The sequence below is a fragment of the Perognathus longimembris genome, chromosome 25, assembly GCF_023159225.1.
Source record: "Perognathus longimembris pacificus isolate PPM17 chromosome 25, ASM2315922v1, whole genome shotgun sequence".
Classification (NCBI taxonomy): domain Eukaryota; kingdom Metazoa; phylum Chordata; class Mammalia; order Rodentia; family Heteromyidae; genus Perognathus; species Perognathus longimembris.
Genome location: NC_063185.1, coordinates 16565388 through 16582658, shown reverse-complemented (window position 1 = coordinate 16582658; position 17271 = coordinate 16565388). Strand labels below are relative to the sequence as shown.

Genomic DNA, 17271 nt, shown 5'->3' with positions numbered 1-17271 from the left:
TTATTGTATTGCTTTTAGAGGCAGCCTTGAGCTAGTTTGCATGCAGCTCCTTTCTCCATCCTCAAATCTCTCCATGACTCTGTCTTCCACATCTAAAAGACACTGTGATTACATTGAGTCTATACAGATGCTCCAGGATAATCACTTTATCATAAAGTCAGCTGATTGTCCACCTTATTTTTATCTGCAACCATAATTTACCCTTACCTTATAAGTTAACCTAACTTATTCACAGATCCTGGGGAAAGTACATGAACATCTTTGGGGGAGTCATTATCAATCTCTTATTCATAGTTAACTTGTGCTGGCACCTTGTATTATAGCTTTCTCTTTCATAATGCCTATCAATTACTCTTTTAATAACCATTCTTGAAATAATATAGTCAGAGGCTGGGAGCATAGCCCAGTGTGGAGCATATGCTTGGCATGAGGTTCAATCCCCATCATCCCCTCCAATGTGGTCATAAATATTGTTGTACATATCTTTTGATAAACATAGACACATTTCATTCGGTATATGGTATAATGGGGAAAAGTGTGGTACCTTTTTCATCCCAAGAGTCATGGCCAACAAAACAAGACAGGTAATCAGAGTTGTGTATAACACAGAAGAAACTTTGAGAAATGAAAACTTTATTTTATGCCTATGTTTGAACAAGAATGGACAAGTGTATAGAAATGTGATTGGATGTAAAGATATGACATGGTGATGATGGTAGGCTGAGGGGGAAAACTTTGATCACATGTTTTGTGATCAATACCTGAGAAAATCAAAGTAGGGAAGAAAACTTACGGCGGAAAGGTTTATTTTTACTCATGGTTTTAGACCATGATTAACTAGCACCATTGCTTGGGGGCCCAATACAAGACCAAAATATCATGGCAGGACATGCATGGTAGACCATAGTGATTCACCTCATGGTGGACAGGAGGTGGGGGAAAACAGACTGAGCCTACATTGCAGGTTTCTTCCTGCTGTCATCCAGGCTTTAGAGCCTAGTCATTGTCAATGCTCTTGTGGTAGAATCCTTAGTACTAGGAGTACCAATGCTGGAAGAAATAACTAAGTAAAAAGAGTGGTGCTGTCACATCCTTTACTCTTCTGCACGAGAATTAAAAATACCTTTAGATACTTATCTGGATTCCATGTTACACAGGCTAGCTGTAAACTAGGTTCAAATGATCTTCCTGCTTGAGCCTTCAGGGTATCTAGAGGCTGCATCCCACTTACTGTGGATTCTTGTTTCGATTTTTTTGTTTTTGTTTTTTGGTGTTTGGTTTTTTTTTTGGCCAGTCCTGGGGCTTGGACTCAGGGCCTGACCACTGTCCCTGGCTTCTTTTTTTTGCTCAAGGCTAGCACTCTGCCACTTGAGCCACAGCGCCACTTCTGGCCATTTTCTGTATATGTGGTGCTGGGGAATCGAACCCAGGGCCTCATGTATATGAGGCAGGCACTCTTGCCACTAGGCCATATCCCCAGCCCTCTTGTTTCGATTTTTAAGTCAAGATCTCATTGTGTAGCATTAGACTGATTTTGAATTCATCAAATCTCCTTCCCCAGCCTTCCCAGTGCTGGTATTACAGGTATGTGTCACTAGGCCTGGCTTGTTCTATATTCTTGTGGGTGTCTTTGAAATTCCAGTATGTATCAACAACGTTGAGTCAGTAGCTTTGCTTTATCTGCGACACAAAAATAAATAAATACATACATACATACACACATAAATAAATAAATGAAAAGAATACCCTCTTGACTGAACTCTGACTTCAACCCAGGAAGATCGCACTTGAGAGAATGAGGTACTCAGCATTCTTGGAGAAACATCTAGCAGCCTTCCCTGTTAAATATTGAAGCCCATGAGAGTGTAGATTTAGACATAATCTTCACAAAGATGATAGTTGAAGCCATGGGTGTGGATGATAGAGCTTACTGAGAAAAAAGGGACTGAGGGCAGAACTTTATATCACACCTCTGGCTAAGGGGTTAGCTGTGAAAAATGAGTAAGACAGGCAGAGAAGTGGGAGAAAAGCATGACTGAGCCCAGTCCTGAAGCCCTTTTGTGCAGTGGGAAATGAGGTGGATTGCATAATATACACTCTGTTGTACTATGATACCAGTTTTGTCTGAGGACTGAGCTGTAATTTTCACTTTGATTTATAGCATCTCTCTTGCATGAAGTAGTTGTTGCATCAATTGTAATAGAAATTATTTTTGAATGTGAATTTTCATACAAAGTGATTTGTATTAGCCATCATCTAAAATTGCTCTTCAGATGCTTTTTATTATGTCATGGAGAACATCCAACAGATATATTTGAGTTCTAGGGATGTGAAAAATAATCAAAATCCATTTGAGATGTACAGCAGTAACTAAGTATAGAAGACAAATGATAATGGATAGCTATTGACAATTAAGCTTGCTGACAGTTAAGCTATATATGACTCTTCTTGCACTGTTGATTGATGTGCCCAGCACTTTAGGTGTACACAGATAGTTCTTTAAAATTATATACAAAATGGGGATGATTTCTAAGACTTCGTTTCTTTAGAATTTGACCAAAAAAGTAAAAATTTGCAATTAGGAAAAAATCTTAAGAAGCACATATCTTTAAATAATATTAGATTCAAATATAAATGGTGAATAGAGTAACTTGAGAACATGCACAAGATACTTTGTATATTCTTTCTTGAAGAAACCAAAGGATAGTAGAACCATAGTTTTGAAGTGCCCAGGAAAAAAAAAATTGCATTTAGTTAACCTACTATTGAAGAGGGAGAACAAAAGAAAGATGTTTTCAGATGTAAAAATGTAAGTTTACCCTACAGATCCTCATTGCAACAGTTTCTAAAGCATGTAAACTAAGGAAGAAGACTGTGATGCCGTCCATTCTATTCAACCTGCTTGGTGCTGGATGCCAGCATACTTGGTTATACATTATTCCTGTAGCGTTTCTGTGAGTGTGTTTAGATGAGATTAACATTTACACTGACAGGCTGAGTAAAACAGATTCTCCCCCCACCCACGTGAGTGGACTTCATCCATTCAATTACAGGCCTGAATACAGCAAGATGACCTACACCCACCCCCAATAACTGCTCCTGCCCTGATAGCCTGCCTTCACACTGGCACATTGACTTTCACCTGCCTTCATTCTGAAACACCAGCTCTTCTTGGTTGGCGCCTCCTCCATCTCCTGCTTGCCCACCTTTTAGATCTTGAGACTTTGTCTATAATTGTACAAACTAATTCTTTACAATAAATTTTTTTTCAGTGGTAGTTGAGACTTTTGAGCCTCAGGGTTTCTGCTTGCTAGGTAGGCTCTCTAACCATGTGAGCCACATCACCAGTTAAACCCTTGCTACAGTTTCATTCTAAGATTACCCTGCTTTGTCATAAGACACTGCTAGTAACAACTGGAGTCATGTGTTTCTTAATATTCAGATCCAGTGGGATGCTTTTTCAGATATATAATGTAAAATCTTCACTGCTGTGTGGCTCATCTTAGCTCACCTGATTACCCCAACCACTTGTAAGTGTGCTGTAGCACAATAACTGTCACATATAGCACGTGGTTATATGCCTGTGCTCTGTAGATGCCTAAGGTTAAATAAGATTTCTGGGACTAGGGGTTTAGTTCATCAGTAAGTCAGTAAAACTCTTGCTCAACATACCTTAGGAGTGGGTTCAGTCACAGCACTGCAAAAAAAAAAATAGTTCTGTTTTTTGTTTTTCTTGTTTAATAAACTGACGCTGACAGGCAGCTCATAAATCTCGACATTGTCCATTTGTAACCTGAATAGTCAATTCCACCAAAATACGTGTCAGCTAAACAGCCTTGGTCCTTGGTCTGGCTGGGCAAGAACTCAGGAAAGATGCAAACATAAGTCAAAGTGATAGAAAGGTTTATTATTTGAAGAAAAGTGTGACAGAGAGAGCACATGGCATAGATGGGTCATGGGGAAAGCAGGAGCTTATTCCAAGTCTACCCTTTTGGTCATCTTCCTACTACAGAGCTTGACCTTGGGTTAAATAGTGAGAATCAGATGGCTTTTGGATTGGTGGACCTTCTTTCAGTTTCCTGTAAGGTTTGTCCTTACTTCCTTATTTTTTGTAGGCCCTACCCCCATTGATAGTCAAGCAGGTTTGGATTTATTAACTTAACCTACCATTTGCAATCTGTAGAGACCAAAATTCCTGCCACTTACTAAACCCATATTACTATGACCTTGCCTAAAAAATGGAACAAAGCAACCTGCAAGTAGATAAATAAGACAAATTGAACGATTTGCTAAAACTTGCCTGTATCACTCTCTTCCATTCCTCCTTTCCTAGATGTTGAGAAATTAAAAGAGTATAGGCTCCAGAATTGGACTTGGGGTTGGGGGGAGAAAGAGAAAGGAGAGGTTAAAAAAACAACTTGAAGAAATAAAAGTTTAGTCAATGTCATGTGACATTTCAGACAACTGTGGGTGTTTCTATAAGGTTATTATCTAGCAACATAGTTCATAGCCTTCCTTTGCCTAAGTACACACTGTGATGTTCTCACTGCAGGGATTGTACCCAACTCACACATCCCTGTCATTCAGTGATACATGACTTCTGGTACAAAGTTAGGAGAAAGCTGAGACTTGGGATTAAGTTTGTTTAAGAGAAAAAGAAAAGTGGAAATTATTTATTTATTTATTTATTGCCAGTCCTGGGGTGTGACCTCAGGGCCTGAGCACTGTCCCTGGCTGCTGCTGCTGCTTTTTTTTTTTTTTTTTTGCCAGTCCTGGGCCTTGAACTCAGGGCCTGAGCCTTGTCCCTGGCTTCTTTTTGCTCAAGGCTAGTACTCTGCCACTTGAGACACAGCGCCACTTCTGGCCATTTTCTATATATGTGGTGCTGGGGAATTGAACCCAGGGCTTCATGTATCCGAGGCAAGCACTCTTGCCACTAGGCCATATTCCCAGCCCCTGGCTTCTTTTAGCTCAAGGCTAGCACTCTACCACTTGAGCTACAGCGCCACTTCCGGCTTTTTCTGTCTATGTGGTACTGAGGAATCAAACCCTGGCTTCATGTATACAAGGCGAGTGCTTTACCACTAGGCCATATTCCTAGCCCCTGGAACATTAAGACTACATACTCATTGAAGCAAAGTGGTAAATAGGTCTTATATGTGAATTAGGTATTGTAGAAGTGGCTAAAGGGATGAAAGCTAGACACAAGTCCAGTAGCTGAATACTAAAACTAAAATTAAGAAAAGAGGAACAACTGGGCCTGGTGCGCCTCACACTTGTAATCCTAGCCCTCGGGAGACTGAGCAGGCACATCATGAGTGCCAGGTAAGCCTGAGCTACATGGGAGCCCCTATCTCAAAATAGAAAATAAATACATAAAAACGGAACAAAAATAAAGAATTGTGTTTTTTTTTTTTTCAGCTGGTGGTGATGGTAGCTCAAGTGGGGGGCCACTTGAAAAGCTGAGCTTCAGAGGATTTTGAAGCCAGCCTGGGCCAAAACATTTGTAGAGCTTGAATCAACCAGTAGAAAGCGAGGTGGTAGTGTATACTATCATCCCCAGTTGCACAGAAGGTGTAAATAGGAAGAGCAAGGTCCAGAGGTCCAGGCCAGCCTGGGCATAAAAAGAAAATAGGGTTGGAGATGTGGCACAGTTGGTAGGTAGATCACCTACCTGGCAAGCTCAAGGCCTTGAGTTCAACCCCAGTATCACTAATATATATATATATATATATTTATTTATTTATTTTTATTTATTTATTTTTTGCCAGTCCTGGGCCTTGGACTCAGGGCCTGAGCACCATCCCTGGCTTCTTCCCGCTCAAGGCTAGCACTCTGCCACCTGAGCCACAGCGCCCCTTCTGGCCGTTTTCCATATATGTGGTGCTGGGGAATCGAACCAAGAGCCTCATGTGTAGGAGGCAAGCACTCTTGCCACTAGGCCATATTCCCAGCCCCTATTTTTTTTCTTTAATCATACAATTAGAACTTAACAATAAGAGAATAAGGAAAGCCAGGTGCCAGTAGCTCATGCCTGTAATCCTGGTTACTCAGGAAACAGATCTGAGGATCATCGTTCAGCCAGCCCAAGCAGTAAAGTCCATTCGACTCTTATGTCCAATTCTCTCTCTCTCTCTCTCTCTCTCTCTCTCTCTCTCTCTCTCTCTCTCTCTCACACACACACACACACACACACACACACACACGCTGCAAGTAGAGTGGAAGTGGAACAGTGATAAGTGGTAGATCACTAGTATTGACCCCCAAAAGGTCAGGGACAGTAATTAGACCCCAAGTTCAAGCCTCAGGACTGGCACAAAAAAGAAAAGAAAGAAAGAGAGGGAGGGAGGAAGGAAGGAAGGAAGGAAGGAAGGAAGGAAGGAAGGAAGGAAGGCAAGCAGAAGCAGGAAATCTAGAGATTAAAGAAATTACAATCTGTTTAAGGAATAAAAAAGCAAAATTAGCCAGGACTTATCTGACACTGAAATGTCTTAAGTGTGGAGTAATTAGTCTTATTTCTGTTTTGTAGGAGCCAGCTGACAAAGTGCTACTGCATTTGGGAAGGGGTGGGGCGAGGGTCTCTTCTAGTGTCTGAACCCAGGGCCTTGAATTTGGTATGTTGGTGATCTACTATTTGAGTTATGCCCCAGAACATTTTGCTGTAGTTACTTTTTTTTTACAGCTGTGAGCCACCATGTCTGGTTGTTGAGATGAGGACTCACTAACGTTTGCCTGACTAGCCTTGGACTGTGATCTTCCTATCTTCACCTCCCAAGTAGCTGACAGTACAGATTCTTAAGACAGAGTCTCACTATTTAGCCTGGGTCAGCCTTGAACTCATTATTCTTCTGCCTCACCCACCCCAGTGCTGGGATCACAAGTGAGAACCATTATGCTTGGCCCGCTTTTGCTTATTTGGTTTTTTCCTGGTGTTATTGGAATTGAGCTTGCTAGGCAGGCGCTCTACCATATGAGCTGTGCCTCCAGTCCCTTTTTGTTTTGACTATTTTTGAAGTAGTGTCTTACCTTTTGCCCAGGACAGCATGGGCTGTGATCCTCCTACTGGTGCTTCCTTGTGTCACTCGGGATGTCAGGGACATGCCACGGTGCCTAGCCATTACTGAGATGGAATCTTGTGAACTTCTTTTTGCCCAGGCTGGCCTCAGACCTCAGTTTTCTGATTTTCACCTCCCAAGAGCTAGGATTGCACACAGACTTGAGCCACACTTCCTGTCAATTTTTGTTTACCTCCATCACTTTTCCCTTCCTCACTTCATCAAGTATATTAAGCATGTGCCAGACATGCTGGAGGTGATGCTGGATTTCACATTCTAGAAGGAAAAATTCAGAAATAAACAGCCAATTACTAATGCAGTACAATAAGTGCCAAGACGGATGGAATCTCAGGGTGCCATGGCAACTTAGGGAAAGTACCCAACTCAAGTCTTTGGAGGCAGGGAAGACATGAGGAAGACATTCAAGCAGAATCCCAGGGATCAGAAGCAATGGATTGGTAGGCCTGGCATTTCAGGAGGAAACAAGACACAGGCCAGGAGCGGGAGGTGCAGCTATACTATATACCCAGGGCAAAGATAACCACGTATCTTGACTATCACTGCAGAATAATGCTTTCCTAAGTACTTCCTTCCTACTCTCTGCCTCCCACCCATCTGCACTGAGAGACTTGCAGCCTGCAGCAAATGGATTGATGATCCTCAGGGCTAGGAAGGAAACCACTAGCCCACACATAGCAGGGTAACTGCTACTTATTATGTGGGATATTTGCATTTTTAAGAGATGAAGTCCTATTAAAGATCAGATAATCCAAAGTGGAAAGTTTCAGACTGGTAGAATATGGAAAAGAGATTTTACTTGTTCATCACTTCACAATACAACTCTTTAAATATTTACATTTTCTTCATACCAGATTATCCTTTCCCTTTTCTCATTACAGATGAAGTCTTTTTCTCAAAATCAATCATCTTATATCCGTGTAGTGTTGTCACTTATACTGGCTATCTTAATCAGTTCTCTCAAGAGTTGGAGAGAAGGACTTATTATTTGTTCTGTGTTCTTATGAAAGACATTTCTGTACCTGCATCCTTTCTGCTTGGATTATTTCAAAGGATTCCATTTATATTCCAACTCCCAGTGACCCTTTCCACTAGGGTACTCTCTTCCTTTCTCTACATTTCAAAGCAATCTTCCTGTACTATTTTACTGATATTTCTGTGGTTGTCATTCCACCCCAGTAAGATTCCAGACCAAAATTGTTAAGCCATTATAGTTTTCTTTGGTATTTAATATGTTGTTAAGTGCTTATGTTAAAAATTTTATTGAGGTAATTGAGATGAGGATCCTATCTACACTTAACAGGACAACCTATAGGAAAAAAATTCTTTTAGTTGTGTGCGCACACCAGTCCTGGGGCTTGAAATCTGGGCCTGAGTGCTGTCTCTGAGCTGCTTTTACTCAAGGCTCGTGGCTCTACCACTTGAGCCACAGTGTCACTTCCAGTTTTCTGGTGGTTAATTGGAGATAAGAGTCTCACAGCCTTTCCTGCCCAGCTGGCTTTGAACCATGATCCTCATTTCTCAGCCTCCTGAGTAGCTAAGGTTACAAATGTGAACCACTGGAGCCTGGAAGTTCTTTTACTTTATTTTTGTAGTTCTGGAAACCAGAGCCTCATGCATTCTAGACAGTTGTGCTTGAGTTACATCCCTAGCCTTTTAAATTTTTCCATATGATTTTTTGTGTTATCTGTAATTTCATATATTCAATTAAGTTTTTCTCAGCTCTATAATAAATTAAAAGTCAGAGATAGCATCCTTTTACACAGTTTGAAAAAAATGGAAGTCCAATGATCCTTAAAATGGTTTTGAGAAATTTTAATGGTTCCTAATTACATAGATAGTGTATGCTTTACTGTATCTTCACTAAATAAATGACTTCAAGTATTAACAACTGCTATTAAATTTTGAAGTAGTTCTAACTTATCATGGTGGCCAGTTCTCTTGGAAAGTTGTTTTAGAGCTATTAATATCTTCATTGTTCATTTACTTTTTAATTACAGGAAGGAACAACTAGATAAAATAAATATACTAAAATATTAAGTGGTTGTGAAACCTCTTATTTTCTTCTCCTGAATAATAAAATTACTTCCTGGAATAGGAACTTACATGTTTCATTCTTGCCTATAATTGCATTTCATGTTCTTACTGATAGCAGAAAGCTTTTGGAACCTTTTGTGAATTTGTGAACCTTTTGGTGAATGGGGGGGGGGGACATTCTTCTGCTCCATCCAGTCTGTTGTTGGAATTTGTTTTGATCATGCACTTGTTCATAGAATCTGTTCTTAGTGGGTGGAGATTCCTTTAGGAGAATTTTCAAGTTCTCTTCCGTAGAGTTGATGTATTTGTTGGGAGGCTGCACCCCTTGCTGTTTCTTTGCATTCCGAGAACACTGGAATATTACTGGTCTGCTATTCTTCTCAGTGTACTATGACACTGTCAGAGGAACAAGGATAGGAGACTGCTGTGAGGTTATGGGGAATTTCACATGCCTTAACACAAACTCCCCAAGGCACCAAACTAGATAGGCATTGATTAAAAAAAGAAGAAGGAAATGGAGTTTTAACTACCCAAAAATAAAATAATTATCATAGGTTTTTTTTTACATATATAACTGTCAGTTAAAATGATCAGACTGAGTGTGTGGCTCAATGATAGAGCACTTGCCTAGTGTGCACGAGATCCTGACTTTAATCCCCAGCACTGTAAGTAAATACATTTTATTTATTGATTCAATATTTACAGTTTGCACTTGCTAGTTAGGCAATATCACCTCAGCCATGCCTGTAGCTCTTTTTGTTTCCTTATTTTTTCAAATAAGTTCATGCTTTTGCCCTAGCTGGCTTGGACTGTGATTCTCCTATTTATACTCCCCATGTAGCTGGGATAGCAGGGACACATCACCACACCCAGCCTTTTTATTGGTTGATATGCAGTCTTGAGCACTTTTTTTATCAGGGTTGGTCTTGAGTCATGATCCTCTCTATCTCAGCCTTCCAAGTAGCTACAGGCATGAGCCATTGCATCCAGCTAAAATGTCAATTTTCACAAATAAGTAAAACTTAAAGATCAAATTCTAGTTAGCCTGTCACAGTTCCTCAGCTTAAGTAAGTAACTGATTTAGGTTTGGAACCTAGATCTTACTGGTTCCATAACTACTGCATTGTAAATCCATGACAAACCACAGAGGGATGGAACAAATCACAGAGAAATGAATGTTTTACAGGATACGAAAAGTACCAGTCCCTGTAGGTATTCTTGATTCTGCATTTTTTGCCAGGGTTTGTGCAGCAGTGTGTTTGAAAAATAACAGATGAAACACTTAAAACTGATTCTTTGATTGCTCCCTGTTTGGGTACACTATTGGATGATTTCCTAAGACAATGAGGTTATCGTAACACATCGCCTAAATGCTTGTATTTTTAAACAGCATAATTATCTGTGAAGCAGATAGCATTGGAAGTAAACAATCTGTTTCAGAATTTTATAGTTTTGTAATGTGATGGCTGTGTCTTTCAATAGTTGACTACTAAAATCATGAGATAGGGTTGTTTTCTGCCTTGTTGATTTATTAAAATTTTCTTTGGCGCTAGGGATTCACACAGGGCTCAAGCACTACCAGTTATAGCTCTACCACTGAGCTATAGCCTAGTACTCTCAGTTTAACTTGACTGATAAATATGTCACCTTTTAAAGTACAGAAGTTGTAGACACTATCAATCATGAGAAATTGTGGAAACATCTCCCACTCTGAATACTCCTGTGTATTCAGAGACTGTTGGTAACAAATATGCTCTTGTTCACATCCCTCACTATAGTAATTATGAGAAAATTGGAGGAAGACATTTAATGAATAAAGTTAGTAACATCTCTACTTTTTTATTAAGTACTGTATTTCATTTCTTTTGCTAGGCAATCTACTTTTATTTTATTTATTTTATTTTTTTGCCAGTCCTGGGGCTTGGACTCAGCGCCTGAGCACTGTCCCTAGCTTCTTTTTGCTCAAGGCTAGCACTCTGCCACTTGAACCACAGCGCCACTTCTGGCCATCTTTTATATATGTGGTGCTGAGGAATCGAACCCAGGGCTTCCTGAATACGAGGCAAGTACTCTTGCCACTAGGCCATATCCCCAGCCCCACATCTACTTTTAGATAGGTGGAAATCAAACATTTCCCCACTGATGTCATCTCTTTATATTTTATAGTTATATTTTATCATTCGTGCTTTTGGGGCTTGAACTCAGAGCCTCATGTTTATTGAGCAGGTGTTCTACCACTTGAGCCACACGTCCAGCCCTGATGATCAATTTTTCATCATTGATTTGTCCCTTCTTTCACCCTTTTGGATCAGTGTGCAGCGATCCTCTTTCCATGTCTTCCCCAGCACTCACAGGGCTGGCAGTGACTGACTGTGGAAGGCATGGGTCCTCTGACCTCTGTCACTGCATGTAGGCTAGCAGTCTGCACCCTGACCTTCTGTGATGCCTTATGGACTGCCCTTTCCTTCATTTTTAAACTTGTGCTAGAAGTATGAGAAGAGCCATCTTTAAGATTTCCTAGAGCTATGATGGCCATATGTGTGAAATAAAAAATTGAGGCACTTAATCTATGAGATTTAAATGCATGTATGGGTTCTGGAATAAACTGTGTCCAAAATTTAGAACTGTGGCCACCCAATTTGTACTCCCAAGGGATGATATAGGTGTCTTCTTGTGACATGTGGATAGATAGATACAGTACATGTGCCCCCTCTTTTTTTTTTTAACTTATTTATGTTTTGAAGTGTTCCCTTGGTGTCTCTTCACATTTTTATCTTACCTATTCCTTGTAGAATTATAATTACATACATTTAAAACTCTTTACTACGCCTAATGTTTCTCATATACAACGTTTTCTCTATTCTTCCATTTGCTTTGGACTCTGCAGTGCATATATTGCAATGTAAAGTTGTACAAATAATTACAAATTAGAGAAATATACACTTTTTCCTTTCATATTATTTTCACGACTTGAACTTTTGAGGGGAAGCTGAGAGATTGGGAAGATCATAGTTCCAAGCCAATGCCTGGTAAAAAGTTCATGAAACTCTCAAGCAAGGGCTAACTGTGGTTGCCCCTATCAGTCATCCTAGCCTCTCAGGAGTCTGAGGTTGGGAGAACTGTTCCAGGAGAGCGGAGCCAAAATAAGTCCATCTAAACAAAAAAAAGTTGGATGGTGGTGGTGCACTCTAACCATCCAACTATGGAAATATAAATAGGAAGATCATGGTCCAGGCTGGCCATACAGGCTGGCTGTGGGCAAAAGGGAAACCTTATCTCAAAAATAACCACAGCAGGAAGATTGCTGTCTGGAACCACGATTCTCCCACGATTCTCCCACTCTCCCACTCTCTGCTTCATGAATAGGTAGGCATGAAACATTTTAGTTGTGCATCTTCCTCCTGGTACACACATTCATTGGATTCGTTGTAATGAACTTTGTGTATATATTCATAGCCTTTCTGGCATTAAGTTGCCTGGAGTACTGTAGTTTTTTTTTTTTTTTTAGTTTTTGTTTTGCCAGTCCTGGGCCTTGGACTCAGGGCCTGAGCACTGTCCCTGGCTTCTTCCCGCTCAAGGCTAGCACTCTGCCACTTGAGCCACAGCGCCGCTTCTGGCGCTTGAGCCACAGCGCCGCTTCTGGCCGGTTTCTGTATATGTGGTGCTGGGGAATCGAACCTAGGGCCTCGTGTATCCGAGGCAGGCACTCTTGCCACTAGGCTATATCCCCAGCCCTGAAGTACTGTAGTTTTTAGAGAAGAGATGAACACTTTGATAAGGTCTTAATTCTATTTATCTTTAACGTGATTGTGTGTGTGTTTTCCTCTAGTTGCCGATCATCTGGGCTGTGATCCTCAAACACGGTTCCTTGTTCCTCCTAATATCAAACAGTGGATTGCTTTGCTGCAGAGAGGAAACTGCACATTTAAAGAGAAAATATCACGGGCTGCTTTCCACAATGCAGTTGCTGTAGTCATCTATAATAATAAATCCAAAGAGGAGCCAGTCACCATGACTCATCCAGGTAAACAAGAAATGAACTTCTAGATTTTGTTGTTTCTTTTAAAAAATCTTGCTCTGTAGGTAAACATTCTACATTTGGTAAAAATCATAATTTTCAGTATAATTCTCTGACTATTTACTTTTAGTATTGTCATTTGTTTGTAAATTTTTCCTTAAGTAAGGATTGTAACAACTTATAAAACTTGCACTAGTTAAATAACTGCCCATGATTGAGTCTTTAGTTGTTTTGCATTTCTATACTTTGCTTGATAACTTTGAAAGGTAATGTATTTGATTTGGAATCATTCACCAGGTTCGGTTATGGATTCTCAAGGATTACATGTTTAGGAAGGATTCTTGTTATGAATTTATGATTTGCAATAGTAGTAGATGTATTTTCTGTTCTTATGGGAACATTTGGGATAGTTCTAATGTAGGTTTTCCATGAGTACTTACTATGTACATATGCCACTTTACTTGAGCTTTTAAAGTATGTTTCTTAGTCCTCACAGTAACCATATACAAGATAGGTTCTTCATCTCACCAGAGACTGGAGCAGATAAGGCACAGGAGAAGTAGGCCAAGACTTGTGCTAACTGATGTTCATTCTTTACATTTCTTTAAATTCTTTAAGTTTCTGTTAAAGTCCAAACTTCAATAAAAATTTAGCTTTTGCATTCTTAAAAATTTTAGATCCCAGCTATGCGGAGGGATAAATAGGCTTGAGGTTTAAGATTGACTCTGGCAAATGTAAATAAAAATCAATCTGAAAAATAAAAATAAAAAAATTAAGCAAAAGGGACTGGGAGTGTGGTTCAAGTGGTGGAGCACTTGCCTAGCAGGCTTGAAGAGTGAGTTCAAAATTCAACACCAACAAACTACTGTCTTATTTAAGGAATTAGCTTTTATTCTTTTAATATTTACTTAATATGCCTAGACAGCTTTGGGGTTTTTTGTTTTGTTTTGTTTTGTTTTGAAGATTTGCTTCTGTTGGGCTGGGAATATGGCTTAGTGGTAGAGTGCTCACCTTGCATTCATGAAGCCCTGGGTTTGATTCCTCTGTACCACATAAACAGAAAAAGCCAGAAGTGGCGCTGTGGCTCAAGAGGTAGAGTGCTAACCTTGAGCCAAAAGAAGCCAAGGACAGTGCTCAGACCTTGAGTCCAAGCCCCAGGACTGCCCCCCCCCCAAAAAAAAGATTTGCTTCTCTTGAGTCACTAATACTTTTGTACATATCTTGATAGAATAATTCAGATGAATTTAAATTTTATAGTTCTGTGAGTTGTTTGTTGTCTTCCTTTCCAAGTAAACCTTTTAGAACTAAAATGCTTTTCTTCTGATAGCAAAAAGTAAACTCATGCTTATACCAAAACTGAAACAAAAACCAGAAATAAAATATAGAATGAATGATTATTTTTTTCATTCCTCAGAGATTGCTGGAGTCCTGTAACTTAATTTCTTCAGGGAATCCAAGGGGTAGTCTAATTGGGCTACATCTCATTATGGGAACACTGGATTCAAGGCAGTAGTTTTCTTCTTGTCTTTGAGCAGGAAAGAATAACTATTTGAAATAGGAGATTTTTTACTGATATTTTAAATGATTAGATATTTCAATCATTAGAAAAATGCAATAGAAACAAGATACTATTTCTTACTTGCCAGCATGATTATAATTAAAATGTGAAACAGTACCAATTTTTTTGAGGATGTGGAGAAACTGGGACCCTCATTCACTGCTGGTGGGAAAGTGAAATGATACAACCAGATTGGAAACCTGTTTAGAAGGTTCTTTTAAACATCAGTTTATCATATGACCCAGCACTGAGTGAAGAAAATGAATTAAGAAATCCGGAAATATCCATCTATACAAAGACTTACATACAAATGCTTTTAATTAATTATAAGATACTTAGTTTTGTTTTCTTCTCACTTAAGAATATGGGGCTGGGAATATGGCCTAGTGGCAAGAGAGCTTGCCTTATATTCATGAGGCCCTGGGTTCGATTCCTCAGCACCACATATACAGAAAACGGACAGAAGTGGCACTGTGGCTGAACTGGCAGAGTGCTAGCCTTGAGCAAAAAAGAAGCCAGGGACAGTGCTCAGGCCCTGAGTCCAAGGCCCAGGACTGACAAAAAAAAGAATATATTTTATAATAAATCTTAAAATACCGTATTAAGTATTTTGTCTTCTCTCTTTGTCAACACTGTTTTAGAGCTTAATGACATATTTTCTAAGGAATGCCCTTCATCTGGTGCCTGAAGGACATCTTTCCCAATGCAGTGTCTATGATATCATTGACAGGAAAGACTGCTCAATATGTGGTTTTACTTGTTACGTCTAGTTAGCAGAAGGAGTTCTTTGTCATGTAGCTAGCGGATATGTGGTAGTATAAAGGGGAAGTTACAGGCTCTTGGAGAATTTAAAATAATGCACATTCATCTGAAACCTAGGGATCTGTTTTCCAGTTTTAAAATTTTATGTAGACTTTATTATTATTGTTTATTGTCTTAAATTGTTTCAGATTATTGTCTAATTGGAAAATCTAGATTTATTTAAATATTTTTAAAGAATATGTGGATATTCATAACCAAACAATGTTGCTTTCTAGTCTTTGTCAACAGCAGTCAACTGCTTCTTTACTGTTCTTTTGGCTGAGTAAACAGAATTATGATCTGAGTGGAATGGCTCTTCTCCTTTTTCAATCTTACTCTCTTTAAAAACTTATTTAGGGGGCTGGGGATATAGCCTAGTGGCAAGAGTGCCTGCCTCGGATACACGAGGCCCTAGGTTCGATTCCCCAGCACCACATATACAGAAAACGGCCAGAAGCGGCGCTGTGGCTCAAGTGGCAGAGTGCTAGCCTTGAGCGGGAAGCAGCCAGGGACAGTGCTCAGGCCCTGAGTCCAAGGCCCAGGACTGGCCAAAAAAAAAAAAAAAAAAAAACTTATTTAGGGGCTGGGGATATGGCCTAGTGGCAAGAGTGCTTGCTCCGTATACATGAGGCCCTGGGTTCAATTCCCCAGCACCACATATATAGAAAATGGCCAGAAATGGCGCTGTGACTCAAGTGGCAGAGTGCTAGCCTTGAGCAAAATGAAGCCAGGGACAGTGCTCAGGCCCTGAGTCCAAGCCCCAGGACTGGCCAAAAACAAAAAACTTATTTAGCTCTGTACCCATTATCTAACAATACATAAGAAAAAAATTCACTTTAGATATAAACAACATACTTTATAAAAACAAGTAAAAACCATCAACATGTAAAACACCTTTAATATCTATTAATTTGGGCCACTTAATGTAAATCTGTTAGCATTGTACTAAAAGCAAATCAAGAAAATGAATAATGCACTATTGTGTTACCATTTAAAGATTTTTAGCCTCTAACTGAATATTGATTTTTATTACTCCAGAAAAGATGGAACATGCAGTTTAATTTTATTGCTATGGTAAAGAAATCGAATTGTATATGAATATTTTTACCTGGGTTTGCAAATATATTTCCTACATGTTCCATGTACTTCATACATTTTTAAATGTATGTTAAGAAATACAGAAAAGCCAGGTGTGATTATAGGAGGATTGCAGTCCAGGCCTGCCAGGGTAAAAATATGAGACCTTATGTAAGAATAACTAAAGGACATAGTTTAAGTAGTCAAGTGCCTGCCTAGTAAGCACAAGGCCCTGAGTTAAAAAACTTGCATACTAACAACAAAAGCAAAAACAAAAACCTGAAACACTTAAGCAGTAGCTTTTAAAATATAAAAAGTAGTACTGAGCACTGGTGGCTTACACTTGTAATACTAGCTCCCCAGGAGCTGAGACCTGGAAGATCTCAAGCAGAAAAGTCTGTCAACCTCCATCTCCAGTTAACCAGCGAAATGCTGAACTGGAGCATGGCTCAAGCAGTAGAGTGCTATCTGTGAATAAAGATAAGTAAGCAAGAGTGCAAAGCTCAGAGTTAAAAAAAACAACCATTACTGGCCAGATAGATGGATGGATGCATGCATGCATGCACCTGGAGGATATTTGAGACTCCTTATCTACTAGCCGTCTGCTGATAGAACTCATTGCACGATTACTTTTTTGTCTGCTGTGTACTTATCCTTACCCCACGGGCAACAGAGGAGGAAGAAGGTAAAATATTATGCAGGCTTTA

General features: G+C 39.6%; 1 protein-coding gene across 3 annotated transcripts in view; it reads left to right on the top strand.

Moving 5' to 3' along the window:
* Rnf130 (ring finger protein 130) overlaps window positions 1-17271 on the top strand; it is an 81018-nt gene that overhangs the window by 10890 nt on the left and 52857 nt on the right. For all 3 annotated transcript variants that reach the window (XM_048334248.1, XM_048334247.1, XM_048334246.1), the window contains exon 2: window positions 12940-13134. In XM_048334248.1, the coding sequence (XP_048190205.1) occupies window positions 12940-13134 (195 nt within the window). The remainder of the gene's footprint in view (window positions 1-12939; window positions 13135-17271) is intronic.